Raw genomic sequence first — 16892 nt, 5'->3', positions numbered from 1 at the left:
TCACCTCCATTCAAATGTCAACTGCTTGAAATTACGTTTGATCTAGAATAATGCAATATTTAACCAAGTTCTGGAACTGTAATACAATATCATTCAGGGGAATTTTGATCCTTTAATTGTGAATATCCCAGCAAGTTATTGGAAATATTTAATGCAATTCTGAATCTTATTTGTTTAATTTTGAGCTATGCCCTAAATTCAATTAGGTCCCCATTGCTTTTATTTAGTTTTAGCTCCCTTCTTCCCAACACCTGCCTTTTTAATTAAACAATGCTACTCAGAAAAGAGACTTGTCAAATCATTATCAGGGTACTCACACTTCTGAACATATTGTTTCTACAGTTATAAAACTAAGGAGACATCTGAGGTATTTGCAAGAAATCCTACTTTAATCATAACTAATCACCTCGGAGGGCTGGAGGGTTTAAAGTCTGATTATTCAAGTCTTGAAGATACCAAAAGCTTCAGAAGCATGTTGAACATTAGCACTAGAAATATATTTTAATCTTGAGGTATGCATCACTCTGGATAGGGTTTGTGTAGTGGTAGAGGTGTAATGTAGGGTTTGTGCAGTTAAAAGGATTGTGTGTGTGTATATATATATATATATATATATATATATATATATATATATATATATATATATATATATATATATATATATATATATATATATATATAGGTGAAGTAATGTTTGTGAAGTAATACGTTACTGTATACCTGACTTTTTAAAAAGAAAATCACATCTTACATAATGATAATGCTCACAGTCACAGTGAGATTTAATATAAACTTGATTTTTTATTTCCAATTAAACTGACTTTGTTTTTGAAAGTAGTGAAGCCAATTAAAATTAGTTCAAAGAACAAAACAGCCCTCATCTCATGAGCTTTGGATTGGAAAAGAAGATTCAAGCTCAATAGTTGAAAAGCACATATTTTGTTCTTTTGGATTAAAATAATGATATGTCTACTTGTCACAAGGGTCAGACCAGGTAAAATCTAAATTGAACTGGGTTGAGTGTCTTACTGCTCTGTCTTTACATGATGAGATTATGATTGTATAACCATATGAAATACAACATGGAAGTCTTATGGAACATGGATATGGCTGTAAGCCATTAAATCCCTGTAGGAATTCTAACATGAAAGTTTAAGTTATTAAAAAAGATTTTATACATTAAAAAAAAAAAAAAAAAAAAAAAAAAAAAAAACATTGGGAGTGAATTCCCCCATCCCAGTGCATACACGCAAAAACAAAATGGCTGAACACCTTAGCTTGACCTTGCAGTTATATATTGTAGTCCTTTACGGGTTAATACATAAAATAAGTGAATCAATACAATACAACACATACAATGCAGAACAAACACGTGACCAAACTAGTGCACATAATAAAGCCAGTAGACAACATTAAAAAATGTAAATATGATAGGAAAAATAACTCTGGACCACTTGTCTATGGCATTAACATCAGTCAAATCAGGAATCTTGATTTTAAGTTGCGAAGTCCTTCTCCGTAAGCGACCCTTCTTATGAACCACGTGTCTGTCTGCTGCATTCCTCCCATAGACATCTCGGCTTGCCATTGGCTTTCTGTACTGGATGCTGGCACTATCGTAAGAAAATATAGTGGTTCTGGGGTCATTTATACTTGTCAAAACCTCAGAGCTGCTGACTTCGTTTCTGACTTCCAGGTTGGTCAGAAGAATGTTTCCATGGGCATCAACCTGCGATGAGAACCAACGTGACAATTAATCAAAGCATTTTACAGGCTGGAAATATGTCAGTCAATAGAGGAAGCAGCTGATTGGTTAATGACAGGAGAGAAGGCATTGAAGGGGGAGGGAAAAAATGTCAATCTCCAAGTGAAATGACAAAAGAAGTGTAGCACTAGCCAAGAGAAAGGCAATTTCATAGTCTCTAAATTAAAAAAACACAAGTATCTTCTCACCTGGATTAATTTGATTTTAAATCCCTGGTTCGTGTTTTGAACATGGACAGACCATACCTGTCTCTACACAGTGAGCTTTTCCTTACCTTTGCTCCAACCTTAACCAAATCATCATACTCATACTCCCCTAGCTTTCTGCTCACATTTTGGATTGCATTTGGCAATAATCCAATAAATATGTGATTTTATACAGTACAAACATTTTTGACCTGTCATGTACTGAGTGATTATTAGCTGATTATGAGTATCCTATGTATACAATATGAATGGAATGGATTGTATTCTTTTAAAAACATCACAGTAAATAAATTGTTCTGTGTATGATAACTGATGTGTGCAATTTCATAGAGAAAGTTTCACTTTTCATTAATTTTATTTTCTCTTTTTTTCCAGTTGGGGTAGGGAGGGGGGGGGGGGGGGGGGATCATGACATGAATCATGATCATGATGAAAAATGATGAAGGAGTTTGCAATGAGAAATGCAATTAAATATGAATCAGAATAAAAATGAGTCCTAGCTTCCTATTAGTTTACATCTTAAGCTACCATCCATATAAATCTTAAGCCTCCATTTAATGAATCCTACTCATTTATGTACTCTGATTAATAAAGAGAGCAAGACAGAGAGAGAAAGAGAGAGAGAGAGAGAGAGAGAGAGAGAGAGAGAGAGAGAGAGAGAGAGAGAGAGAGAGAGAGAGAGAGAATAATAGATAGGCTTCAGTGAGTTACAGGAAAATAATTCCATCTATGGTTTCTGTGACGTCATAAATTATGAGGCCTGTGAAAAGTCAATCACAACAAGTAATATACTTCTCTCAGGGTCTCGGGAGGATAAGGCATAGCCTCAGAAAATATATCTGCAGTGGACCTTACCACAGAAGAAGTGGACTGACAGAACAGAGCTACTGGAATCCCTGTATGAAGGGGAGTGGTGTACTAAATACTAAAAGTGGTTTATGATAAAGCTAGTAAAGTGCAATGTAAAAGTTCAGGAGTTAAATTTAGCTTTGACAGCCATGTGTGGGCCATACTTGTTTTAAATAATATCAAATCTGTCATGTAAAGATATGAAAAGGGGACAATGTAATGTTAAAAGTAAGCCTTATAAAGACTCATAAATTTGTCAGCTTGGGCTCTTAATTTTGTGAGCCTTTCTTTAATGACAAGATATGCGTCATAATAGAAATATCCTGGAGTCCATAAAAATATGACATTTTACCAGCTTATCAAGTCATGTGGTATTTCTTTATGATATATAAACTACAGTACAGTAAACACAAAAACAATATAATAACTCCCTTTACCTCTACTGTCCAAAATGTACATTATAAATATCATATGGGAGATACTGCAATTGGAGAAGAAATCTATGAAAAAGACCTAGGAGTTTTGTTGACTCAGAAATGTCTTCATCTAGACAATGTGGGGAAGCTATAAAAAAGGCTAACAAGATGCTCGGATAGATTGTGAAAAGTGTTGAATTTAAATCAAGGGAAGTAATGCTAAAACTGTACGATGCACTAGTAAGACCTCATCTTGAATATTGTGTGCAGTTCTGGTCACCTCGCTATAAAAAAGATATTGCTGCTCTAGAAAGAGTGCAAAGAAGAGCGACCAGAATTATTCCGGGCTTAAAAGGCATGTCATATGCAGACAGGCTAAAAGAATTGAATCTGTTCAGTCTTGAACAAAGAAGACTACGTGGCGACCTAATTCAAGCATTCAAAATTCTAAAAGGTATTGACAGTGTCGACCCAAGGAACTTTTTCAGCCTGAAAAAAGAAACAAGGACCAGGGGTCACAAATGGAGATTAGACAAACGGGCATTCAGAACAGAAAATAGGAGGCACTTTTTTACACAGAGAATTGTGAGGGTCTGGAATCAACTCCCCAGTAATGTTGTTGAAGCTGACACCCTGGGATCCTTCAAGAAGCTGCTTGATGAGATTCTGGGATCAATAAGCTACTAACAACCAAACGAGCAAGATGGGCCGAATGGCCTCCTCTCGTTTGTAAACTTTCTTATGTTCTTATGTTCTTAAGTACATTCTCACTTTCTCACTCATTTACAGACTCATGAAGATTTGATGACAGGTTTATATGACACTTTTAAAACAATGGTTACAGACTCCTTTTCAACATGCAAGTACTATACAAGGACAGCAACATTTTACATTTGGTATTATCATTATAGACGTTAAATATTACATGTAAGGAAATTATGTGCCAGGTAACATAGCCCTTATAAAAGTTTACCACAGTAAATTTGCTTGGTAATATTTGTAGTTTTCCCATACTTTTCCTGTGCTGGACTATGCATTTGCCATGATTTGCAATGTTTTTAAATATGCTTTACAATACCTTTCTGGGATTTACAATACTTGCCTATGCTTTCACTATGATTCATTACACTTGGTTAAGCTTTTATGTATAATAATAATAATAATAATAATAATAATAATAATAATAATAATAATAATAATAATAATAATAATAATAATAATAATAATAATAATAACTAGGATTTTAACTGATATCTCCAGGTGACACTACTGTGATAAATAGATAAATAAAGATATTACACATCAAATAACCTTTTTGTTCATTTCTGCACACATTTTCTGCCTTTATCACACCTCGAATGATCTTTGCTGAATCTGAGAATCTTGGCAAGTCATTATCATAAGCCTCAGAATTCTGATAAGATACTGCAATGTTATTCATTTCCTTAGAATACACATCAGAAAATCATGCAACAACACAAACAACTCAAATTCTTCAAACTGAAAGAATATGGTGTATGAGAATTTATGAATAAAAATTACTTTTATTGTAAAGATTTTCTTAGAGGAAGTGGAATGAAATTAAATGGCCATTTCTAAAAAAAAAAGATTAGTACAGACCTTGCAAGAGGTTGATGAGTGGCTCTAACCTTGCTGTGCTTTAAACAACCTTCACTATAAAGGATACCAGTAAATTTACATTACCAGTCCTTATAGCTCAATATAGCTTATAAATCACCCATGACTTCAAAATGCTAAATCGTCATTCTAAAGAAAGAAACATCGAGGACGGCATTAGCTGAAATATTTGTCTATGTGCCTTAGTTTCTCATAGTTCTACAGTACCTTAAAAGTATAAGTCATACATTCTGCATTGCCAACTAATAAGACTCACCTTTACCAGAGTAATTTGTGTGTCACTAATGGAACACCGGTAGATTTGACTGTACAACAAGTCATTTAATCTAACAGTGGATGTGATAATCTACAGTATAATAAACCACACTATGGGCTTTGTTACTATACTAAAGTTTTAATTAATTTGACCTGTTTTTCCACCCAATTTCAAAAGGCCAATTCGAATGCATAGGAACTCTGCTAAAGGTCAACAGGCAACTTCATCCATGCAAATGTTGAAAATAAATCATCTTATCGGAATGTTTATTGCACCACAGAATTGGCAGCTGTGCTGCACCTCAAGTTTAGCTTTATATTGATAGAGGGTAGAGGGATGCCTCATGAACTAATCCCATTAGTTTTTTGGCCACTATGTACTGTTTACGTTTAGAAAATCCCCTCAAATTCTTCACTTTTTTTTTCAAAAGTTTGGATATTTAGTCCAAAATGATTCAGGGTACCTTGTTTAACAAAATACATGTGTTACTTATTTTTTAAAAAATGACACAAAACTGCAGCAGCAACTTTCAACAGCCTATGAGTCAAGCTGCACTGTAAACCCTCAGTAAACAGCTTACAAAGATAGACAGATGTCGCCTTTATTGGTAAGGCAATTTTAGTAAAGTAATTTTAATGGGGAAAGGGGTTAATAACCTTGTTTTAACTTTTACAGTTGGAAGGTTTTTTTCTTACTGTTATCCATTCCTAAGCCTGTCAGGATTGGCACTGTGGGAAGACTCAACACCCCTTTGCCTTAATCCCTCTGCATGGGGCCATGGAAATGTAATGTGTTAGCAGCGTTTGCTCCCTGGCTGCCATGAAGGACTGGCATGCTTCAAATGGTAAGATTAGAAACGTAAAGTGATTGAATGACAATGCCACAAAAAATACAATTACATACAATGTGCACAAGCAGACAAATGCATGCAAATAAGGAAATATAATTCCATTTAGCAGATTTGTGTCTGGTGGCTTTCTATTGCTTTCTATTACTCGACTCTATTTACAGTGCTCCAGATAAGTTGAAAAGGTGTTTTACGCATTGAAAAAAATAGAAATTACACATTGTATTTAAATTTAATGCGTAATGAATGTGCATAGCAATTTTGCGGCACATCTTGACATTACATATTATAAAGTTTCTTGTTGGTTTGTTGGTTTGGGAATCATGTAGCAATGCGTCTGTGTCTCCTTCCGAGCCATGCTTAACTAGCACTGTATACATAGGGCCACTGGTACTTTGTAAGGATTGACTAAGTTCAAAAATGTAAAAGCCAGATGAAGTACAGTGTATCAAGATACAGCAGACCAGTTAAAGTAAATAACCCTACCTGCACTTTGTTGGGCTCTAGTTTACTCTTCTCATGGTTGGCCTTTGCAACTTTTTCTGCTGCTTTCTTTTGAAGCTGAGGGCCCCTTCCAAAGAATATGTAGTTTACAAAGGCGTACTCCAGGAGGGCCAAGAAAACAAATACAAAGCACCCCATCAGGTAAATATCAATGGCTTTTACATAAGGGATCTTAGGCAGAGTCTCCCTGAGATGAGTGTTGATGGTTGTCATTGTCAGCACAGTTGTAATTCCTGTTGGAAGAGAGTAACATTAAGAATATTATTACAGTTCCGCAGTTGCGCACAATGATTGTAATGAACAAAATCCTATTAAAAACAGTATTCTGTTAAAAAGCCAATGACACATTGGGGTCTATTTTAGTAGTTTTATTGATTGTGATAATAAATTACACCTCGGGCGAAACACCAGTGGAATTCGTGTAGAGTTACAGGATGACAGTACTGCCACTGGGTAGGTCATTAAAACAGACTGTGTTATCTGTTGGCTACACTATGGGAGTTATTTTCAAAATCTGGTAGAAGGATTTTGAGTTAATCTACTGACCTTTATGATTATGTGTTTCTTAGTTATGTTGTTTAAAAGTAAACCATCAAAAAATGTGCTTTTTATCCAGATTTGAACTCCATTTATCCAGGTTTAAATGCCATTTGAAAGATGTTTGTATAGCCTCCTTCCTTCCCATTTGAAGGTGTTTGCAGTCATTCTGAGTGGTTCTAGGTTATATAAAGTTCCTACCATCTGAATCTACCTTTACCGGGCTCTAAGCTTGTCTGAATCTAACTGGGCCTTTAACACAACTTCCCCAGGAATTAAAGAAAGCAGCCCAGCGTAAGTTATTTCAGATCTTGGACGTTTTTAACATCACAGTGTCAAACCAATGATGCAAGCCAGAAGGTGCACAGCAGCTGGTAGAGCATGCAAGGTGATTAACAAGCAGCTGAATCATGACATGTTCTGCTCTCATTTCTAATTCAAGCAACCTGTCCTTTAGTCACAAATTATTCATCACACATTTCTTTCTGTATATAATTCAATAAAGTTTTGCCACTTCAGTAATTCTTGGTGTAAATCTCATTAATGTTCGCACAATAAGAAACATATGGAATTTACAGTGATTACCGTAATTTGAAGGATTATAAATGTACTGATATACAGTTGCAGCATATGTTTTGAAGTCAGCTCTTGCAGAAATGCTTTTTTTTTGGGGTTTTCTTTTGCTTTGTGTGCTTATTGCTTTTAGTTGCAGGTGATGTAGTCATATACTGTACATCAGCAGCACTAGTAATAACTACTTAATTTTCTTCTTCTTATGGATGCTATGATCTATTAAGTAGGGAATAGTTTATTTATAAAGCCATTTAAAATTATCATTCGTCCTTGCCTGTATCACCAGAAAATACATTTTGTCATGGTTGAAATTACGCACTTTGCACTATAATAAGCATGCATTATTTTGAAAGCTCAGCATACTTGTTTCATTTAGTTGCAGTCAGTCTCTTACGATGAAAATGACTGAGGCCAACAAAAACTAATTCACCTTGTTAATCCTCAAGTATAAAACTCAATTTAGCAAATAAGTCTCTGTTCTATAACAGAACACAATCACTATTGTTGAGTTGTTTGAATTCACAAACATAAAATTTTATTAGTAAAATAAGAATGCAAAAAACAAAGGACTGTGAACCAGCAACAGAAAGTAAAGTTATTGCAAGTTTTTCCGAAGCTAAAACAGATGAAGATCTAAATGTCATTGCCAGTGATCGGCTTTCCAGAAGTACTCAGACAAAATGTCAGGGGGCTGTAAGCTTGTTTGAACAATGATTAAAGGAAAGAAATGCAAACGCTAAGTTTACATCTAACGTTTGTGTAATTGATAGAGATTTATTAAGTGATGATGTCATTGATGTTGCTCCTGAAGCTGTGAAGCAGATGAAATGGTAGAAATGGTCAATGAACATCTATGATGCTAGGAGTATCTATAAGATTTAGGTTGCTTTTCATTATTGTTGTAAGCCTCCGAATGGCCCAGGGGTTAGTGTCCCATTTCTCCACTGTGCAGAATGGAGTTTGTTTTGGGTAAGAAAAAAGTTTGTTGACTTTTTTGTGCGGTAAGAAGTTTAATTTGCTTTTCAATAATAATTCCTTTTCAGCATTGTTGGAACAGAAGATATTCATGGAGTGTCCTGAGGAAAGAGTGATCTCTTAAATGCACTTCAGCACCCAAGCGCTATAGATGCAGATACTCCTGGAGGTCTAGATGTTCTCGTAACCCTGTTTAGAGGACGAATTGATGATTAATATAAAAAATGTTTCATACGTAGCTAGGCTCCAAGGCCTCAATATGATAAAATACTAAAATAAGGGCAAAATAATGATTTAATTTGGGATAAAAATAGTGACACTAGCATTTTATTTCAAAATGTTTCAGTCATGTTCAGCACAACCTCTCAGCTGGGAGCAGGAAGCTGTTTTCTCTGAATTATCGGTTGGCAGCCAGAATCTTCAATAGAAGCGTTGCTAGACCTAAACTGCTGGAGAACACATTTTGTAAAATGGTTTTAGTGTGAGGCTGTGATGTGAGAAAGGAAGTTCTTTGGTGTTTATAATAATGTCGACCGGTATTATAAAAAGCAGTCTACATTTTATTTTTTATTTAGTGTTATTTGTTATTCCCACTATATATGATTTACAGCTTGGGGTCCAAAGACAGAGGCAGGCAGGGTAATGATCCCTAGTTCAGGCTTCCACTGTCTGGAACATACAGCAGCAGAAAGAGACTCCCCTGTGGAATAACAGCTATTTTAGCTATTTAACCCTTAGTGGTTCATTTATTTAGCATTTGTCAGGCGCGTCAGGTCCAATTTATTTTCACGCGTGCTGTTTATTTTACATGCGCTGTTCTAAATTTGTTTTTTCAGAGTAAAACAGGTATAGGACCGCAAAAGGTTAAAGCTGCTAACCAATACACATCAGTCTGCTGTAAATGTTCAGGATTCTGATTGATCTGTTGTCAATAGTTATGATTATTTTTACTTTGTGGGGGAAGAAGGTTTAAGGTTAAATACAGGGCAATAACACAAATTCCATTAAAGTAAGCATTCAGTAAAAATGACCTGTAAGTAGTGCTTACATGTAACCTCCAGACTATTTGAAAATGATGCAGTATATGTAATGAAATATATCGGATCACCCAGTATTTTTGGAACCACTTGTATTTTTCCGAGTAAAAGCAAAATGACAAAAAGCATGATTCTCCATAGAGGCCCGGGTTGACAATTATTTTCTCCCAATATTCCACTACAGTGCCTTTTCTTTTTTATCACCATCATTTTTTAACTTGTTCAAGTCATTGAAACAAACAGAATGGAATCTGTAATTATATTATACAGTAGAGTCAAATTATTGAAATGTCCCTTTTTAATATCCACAGTTTTCATTCACATTGCTTTGAAACTATATACTTGGCCATTACAAATACTACTCGTGAACTTGAAAAAAAAACTTGTAAAAATCTTGTGTCTTCACTAGTTCCTATTTTAAGGTGGGCATGTTGATTTGTCCCAAATCTTATTTGCATACTTGTAAAGCTCTACCGGTAATTATTTTCTTGGTTAAAAATAAATACATTGAAACTGAAAGTCTGCCTATTACTGTAAAGGCCTCTAACACACCGGACGCGATGCAACAATCGAATGTGTCATCTGACAAACCGCACCACGACAATATATATATATTGTACCAATTTGACCAGTGAGGAACAGCTTCCTTTGCGCTCCTTCAGAACAGTGCAAGAAAAGATCTTTCCTGCAGTATCACAGTCCCAAAGCTGTACAATAAAGGACACAAAAATTATAAAGACACAGCAATGAGGGAGAACACCTGGCAGTCCATTTTCAGGGAACTGGATATAGCTGGTGAGTATGCTTCATTAACCTTTATGGAAATAAATGTTTGCCACGAGTGTGGAAGGTAGTGTCGCAGTGAAAGTATCATTTTATTGCAGGACAAATTGCAACGCATCCAGTGTGTGGAGACTTTAATTCCCACTTGCTCCCAAGGATGCATGCACACATTATGCTGTCTCTTTGCTATTAAATTGCACTCAAGTTAAATTGGTTGTTTTCTGCAAGCTTGAGTTTGATCTCACTCAAGTTTAGCCCAGGGTTCTCTGAGCTCTCACTTCAAATGTGATGCTGGCTTTGGGGATGAACTAATGACTAAAAATGTAACAGGATGTCAGCACCTTCCCAATATGGAAAGAAGACTCTTCTAATTCCCCAGGCCAGATGTTTTTTTTAAATAAACTTTTTTTATAAGTCTATGATTTATACAAAGATTTTAGACCTTACATTTAAAAATGAAAGCCCATATATGGTCTTGTTATTTTCAGCAGAATTACTGAATATATCTTAACTAAACCAACTGTATTTGTATGAAGTTCAAGTATTTATTATAATATTATTATTATTATTATTATTATATTATTATATTATTAATTATTATTATTATTCAATATTTAGATTGGTCTATTACAATTAAAGAATATGCTTGTGGTATTTGAAATAGAATTTGTATATAAATTACTAACTGGTTAAGACAAAAAAAAAAACAGCTCTGCCTTGATGAAAAACAATTGCTTCTCAGTGTAACCACTTGGGGCAGTATGCTGCCACAATTCAACCTGATTTCTGTAATGAAAAAAAAACAAAAACAATACTGTATATATCTATACGAACATTAGATACATTAATTCGGACCACTCACTCATCATAATATAAAATGAAGAAGATTACAGTAGTCACATATGTTGTGAATGTCTGAAAATAAACACATTCTAAAAAGAAAGAGGTTAAAAGAAAGCATTTTATATTAAAACCCCTGCAAAACACTGCTCAGTCAAGAGAGCATTGAGCAGTGAACAGTGAGAAAGTGAGCACTGAGAAAGTGAACAGTGAGCAGTGAGAAAGTGAGCAGTGAGCAGTGAGAAAGTGAGCAGTGAGAAAGTGAGCAGTGAGCAGTGAGAAAGTGAGCACTGAGAAAGTGATAAAGCTACAGCTTGATGGAGGGATCTCATTGGTAAGGGAAAGTGAGCAGTGAGAAAGTGAGCAGTGAGAAAGTGAGAAAGTGAGCAGTGAGAAAGTGAGCATTGAGAAAGTGAGAAGGTGAGCAGTGAAAAAGTGAGCATTGAGAAAGTGAGAAGGTGAGCAGTGAGAAAGTGAGCAGTGGGCAGTGAGAAAGTGAGCAGTGAGAAAGTGAGAAAGCTACAGCTTGATGGAGGGATCTCATTGGTATGGGAAAGTGAGCAGTGAGAAAGTGAGAAAGTGAGCAATGAGAAAGTGAGCAGTGAGCAGTGAGAAAGTGAGAACGTGAGTAATGAGAAAGTGAGCAGTGACCATTGAGAAAGTGAGCAATGAGAAAGTGAGAAAGTGTGCAGTGAGCAGTGAGAAAGTGAGAAAGTGAGCAGTGAGAAAGTGAACATTGAGAAAGTGAGAAGGTGAGCAGTGAAAAAGTGAGCATTGAGAAAGTGAGAAGGTGAGCAGTGAGAAAGTGAGCATTGAGAAAGTGAGAAGGTGAGCAGTGAGAAAGTGAGCATTGAGAAAGTGAGAAGGTGAGCAGTGAGAAAGTGAGCAATGAGAAAGTGAGAAAGTGAGCAGTGAGCAGTGAGAAAGTGAGAAAGTGAGCAGTGAGCAAGTGAGAAAGTGAGCATTGAGAAAGTGAGCAGTGACCAGTGAGAAAATGAGCAATGAGAAAGTGAGCAAGTGAGCAGTGAGCAGTGAGAAAGTGAGCAGTGAGCAGTGAGCAGTGAGAAGTGAGAAAGTGAGCAGTGAGCAAGTGAGAAAGTGAGCAGTGAGAAAGTGAGCAATGAGAAAGTGAGCATTGAGAAAGTGAGAAGGTGAGCAGTGAGAAAGTGAGCATTGAGAAAGTGATAAGGTGAGCAGTGAGAAAGTGAGCATTGAGAAGGTGAGCAGTGAGAAAGTGAGCAATGAGAAAGTGAGAAAGTGAGCAGTGAGCAAGTGAGAAAGTGAGCAGTGAGAAAGTGAGAAAGCTACAGCTTGAAGGAGGGATCTCACTGGTAAGGGAAAGTGAGCAGTGAGAAAGTGAGAAAGTGAGCATTGAGCAGTGAGAAAGTGAGCAGTGAGCAGTGAGAAAGTGAACAATGAGAAAGTGAGAAAGTGAGCAGTGAGCAGTGAGAAAGTGAGCAATGAGAAAGTGAGAAAGTGAGCAGTGAGCAAGTGAGAAAGTGAGAAGGTGAGCAGTTAGAAAGTGAGAAAGCTACAGCTTGAAGGAGGGATCTCACTGGTAAGGGAAAGTGAGCAGTGAACAGTTAGCAGTGAGAAAGTGAGAAAGTGAGCAGTGAGAAAGTGAGCATTGTGCAGTGAGCAGTGAGAAAGTGAGCAGTGAGCAGCGAGAAAGTGAGAAATTGAGCATTGAGAAAGTGAGAAAACTACAGCTTGACGGAGGGATCTCACTAGTAAGGGAAAGTGAACAGTGAGAAAGTGAGAAAGTGAGCAGTAAGAAAGTGAGCATTGAGAAAATCAGAAAGCTACAGCTTGGTGGATGGATCTCACTGGTAGGCAATCCCTGTAAGTCATTGGTCCCTGAGGATACTGCTGACAAAACCATGACAAAACTGCTTCCTTTTGTCATCCTTACAAAGCCAAAGCTGCACTCCACCTCTTGAACAGATGAGTACAGAGTGTGCCAAGGGATAAGTAGCCCCAGTTATTAAGTTGGCTGATTGGTTTGGATATGGACAATGGGAAAACCATTATTTCTTTTACTTTGAGGTGAGAGAACAGTTAGGTATCCTACTGATTGGCCAATATAAATGTATAGGTGTTGATGTCCGTGTAAGGTTACTGAAGACAGTACATAGAGTTGTATCTAGTTTTACTACATGTGGTTTACTTTCAAAGACACACATATTGAGCAGTAAAACATTTATTGTCAACACAGAATTCAATCCCAACAGTTAAATTAACTACTTTCACTGCACTGATGAAAATAAGATGACACTAGCAAGGCTACATTTTTTTGTTTTGTTGCTTTGATAGAGAATAATTGTCTCCAAATTCAACTAATTTTTTTAATATTCCCACATAAACCACATACAATTTGGGTTCTTATATTTTTACTTACTTGGTGGATTTAATGGGATGCAAAATGGCAGACTAACAGCAAGCAAAATACTGACTGCTCAAAAACAACTAGGCAACATCAATGGAGAAGAATGTAGTGCTTTAGTACTGTAGCCACTGTAGTATCCTTCATAGCCACCATATTAGCACTACTGTTGTGAGACTGACAGAACATACTCTAGGAGGAAAGCTGTTTACCCCCAGGTGAAATGCCACACTGTGATCTCATACAGCATTGATTTTTTGTTGTACATTGTTAATAACTTCAAACACTCAATCATAAATTCTAAGGCAAAACCATGAGCCAAGTATAAAACATTTAATCACTGTTAAATGGTTTGTATAATAACCAGACACATACCCAAAGCAACTCTAGCAGCAGAAGCATCGTAGTTGATCCAAAAGGACACCCAGGAGAGAATTGTTATCAGAGTTGAAGGCATGTATGTTTGCAAGATGAAGTAGCCAATGTTTCTTTTCAGTTGAAAACTGAGTGACAACCTGGGATATGATCCTAAAGGAAAACAAGAGCATCAAAGATTATTCTTTTCATATCTTTAGAATTTGTGTTACCTGGCTTATTTTGAAGTATAATACTGCAGCACATATCACTTTTAGTATGCCTTTTCTGCTTTTATTGTACACCTCTATGGTTCGAATTCTGAACAAATGGAAATTTCTGGAAGGCGTCACCCCCATGATTCTCAAGTGGAGCTGATTATGCATCTGGACCACATGAAAGTATTCACCCCTAATTCAAGATCTGATTTAAGACTGGCTGCTTGTAATTTAAGATGAAATAAGGTTTTGATGATAGTAGAACTTGAATGGTGGTTTTACTTTTGATTAAGAGACAACTGAGGTCAGGAAGCAAGCCTCAAGGGGCTTCATCTTTTAATTCAAAATTGAAAGAGGGTTAAGTTTTATTAAGAAACATAGATATTGAGGTTATGGAGAGCCCATTTGGGAATGCACGGGTCAAATATGTAATCCTTTATTAAAGCAGACATTTAGTTTCTTGAATTCAATGGAAGAGTTTTAAGGTCAGTGTGCTGTTATTCACTATACAAAACCACAGTTCAGTCATTAATAAGCCATCCAATTTTAGACTTGTGACAGCACTGTTTTTACATTATTTTTTGCCCATGTCTTAACTTTTTAAAAGTCTTTGGCAAGACAAAGGGTCTAGTTATTTTAACGTTTCTCCTATTAACCATGTCCCCCTGCAACATCTACCCCACCTGTTGGATACAAAAGTCCCACTTTTTTATAATTATTTTACTACATAAAATAAAACACATGTGGTTTTCTTACCTTCTCTGGGGGCAGGGAACAGAAAAGTCATTATAATAACGAGACCGTTCATCTCAAAAAATAATGTAAAAAGGATTCCTGTTATTGTCTGGTGTACCATGTGAACCCAGAAAGAAGACATGTATCAGAGCTTCTACTGAGACAACAATGCTTTTATTGTTACTTTTTAAAATAAGAAGTAACCAGGATTTGATGACTGAAATAGAGAATGAGGAATACATTAGATAACTACGATATCTCATACCTTTTCAGTCTTTTAGCAATAATCTTTAAAATACTGCCTAGAAGAAAATTGCTTGACAGATTTTATGTAGAAACCTTAGTGCAAAAGTGTAATATATGAACTAGGTCCCCACTTTGAACACACAGTGTATCAATACCTAGAGTGTCATTATCTTAATGCTGCAAATGTCCCTTTTGTAATCACCATTACCCTAGGGAGATTGTCTTATTTAATTGCAAAGTCTTTTATTTCCTCTCTTCTTGATGAGGAATCGATCGGAGGCACACTAAACACTTCTGTCTGTTTATTTTAAAGCTAAATGACCTGACTGATAGCAGTCATTACTTCCGCAAATGAATGCATTAAGTCTGTTAGATCAGGGTGACATCCCATTCACAAAAGTTTACTTTCATCTCTCACCCTGTGGCTTATTTGAATGGTTTTATTAATTTTCTTATTTTTTACAAGTATTGACAGATCCAGCTTCAAACAAGATTCAAACAAGTGTATTGTACTCTATCTTGCATTCATTCAAATCCAATGACAATATGACTGGGCAAACTGCAATGTTTAAAATGCTGATGCGTTGCTAAGCTGCTGCAGAGCTTGATCTAAGGAAAATTAGATTTAAACATGCTATATTTTCCATGCATTGTACTTGACATGTAAGCAGAATACTCCAGTAATGTTCAGGGAGTGCTGTGGTTATTTCACCCATGGGGTAAACTACCCACGAGCCCTCTTCATTTGTGGAACAAAGTACTCCTTAAACTTTCCAGGTGAATGTATTTATTAAAAACCCCAGCTTCATAATGTAGTTTTTAGTGGTTTGTATAAAATAAATACATACCTGTTGTGAACTTGACTTTTGTGGACAACATTTTATAATCCATGATGGAGAACTGTGGCAATTCAATGTTGGCAACTCCTGTGACTGCAGTTTCTCCCCCTTTCCAGTAAAACTCAATATCATCAGTGGTGTAGCCATCTTAAATGAGAAAGACAACAAGGCCACTTGGAAACAATTTTTTTTTTAAACCTCCATGTTGTGAAAAGCAGCAAAAAAAAAAAAAAAAAAAATTACTGTGAGAACATATCCAAAGTGCCCTTGCCTGGGAAGACCACTTTCTTTTTATCTTGGGAAAACATACAGCTAAGGCTAAACGTTTTGCATCACCATACAGAAGTAACAAATTTTGCTTCATAAAGTCGAATGAAAACTACTGAATAATGTTACGTTAACATACTTTGTAGTTTTCCTATACTTAACGAAAAACTGTCAAAAATGGAAAAATTGGACATTTTGAAAAACATGAAATACTGTATTACTATTATGGCTTCCAGTGACTTTTCCGATAAAAGTTTTGTAGTTCCATTAATTACATGATGTTAAATAAAAGCTCTAAACTATTATTATTATTATTATTATTATTATTATTATTATTATTATTATTATTATTTTATTTATTTATTTATTTATTTATTTATTTATTTATTTTTTTTTATTATGTCTCTGTCCTAAAATTCTAGGTGATACAAACCCTTTGGCCATAGCTGTATATGTACCAATACAACCAGAATGCCTGTCATGAAAAAAGCTTCTCTGCTTTTTTAGTATTTCAGGTGTCACTATGTAGCAGAAATAATATTTTCTAGTGGTGGAAAAGATATGTCTCGTTTTCTGAGGACCCAAGGGTAATCTTTGTGGAACCGAGTTTGTGAACCACAGTAA

At 35.8% G+C, this 16892-nt stretch overlaps 1 protein-coding gene across 1 annotated transcript in view; it reads right to left on the bottom strand.

Moving 5' to 3' along the window:
• Nucleotides 1-1227: 1227 nt before the first annotated feature.
• The window catches only part of LOC121329619 (gamma-aminobutyric acid receptor subunit beta-1-like), a 104633-nt gene continuing 88968 nt past the window's right edge, over nt 1228-16892 (bottom strand). Inside the window, exons 6-9 of the mRNA XM_041275294.1 lie at nt 16011-16148; nt 13985-14137; nt 6464-6714; nt 1228-1729 (exon numbers count right to left, since the gene is read on the bottom strand). Coding sequence (XP_041131228.1) covers nt 1382-1729; nt 6464-6714; nt 13985-14137; nt 16011-16148 — 890 coding nt within the window. The 3' untranslated portion in view covers nt 1228-1381. The remainder of the gene's footprint in view (nt 1730-6463; nt 6715-13984; nt 14138-16010; nt 16149-16892) is intronic.

Source organism: Polyodon spathula, chromosome 2 (assembly GCF_017654505.1).
Source record: "Polyodon spathula isolate WHYD16114869_AA chromosome 2, ASM1765450v1, whole genome shotgun sequence".
Taxonomy (NCBI): Eukaryota; Metazoa; Chordata; class Actinopteri; order Acipenseriformes; family Polyodontidae; genus Polyodon; species Polyodon spathula.
Note: the sequence above shows the minus strand (reverse complement) of the source record. Positions and strands in the feature narration are given on the sequence as shown.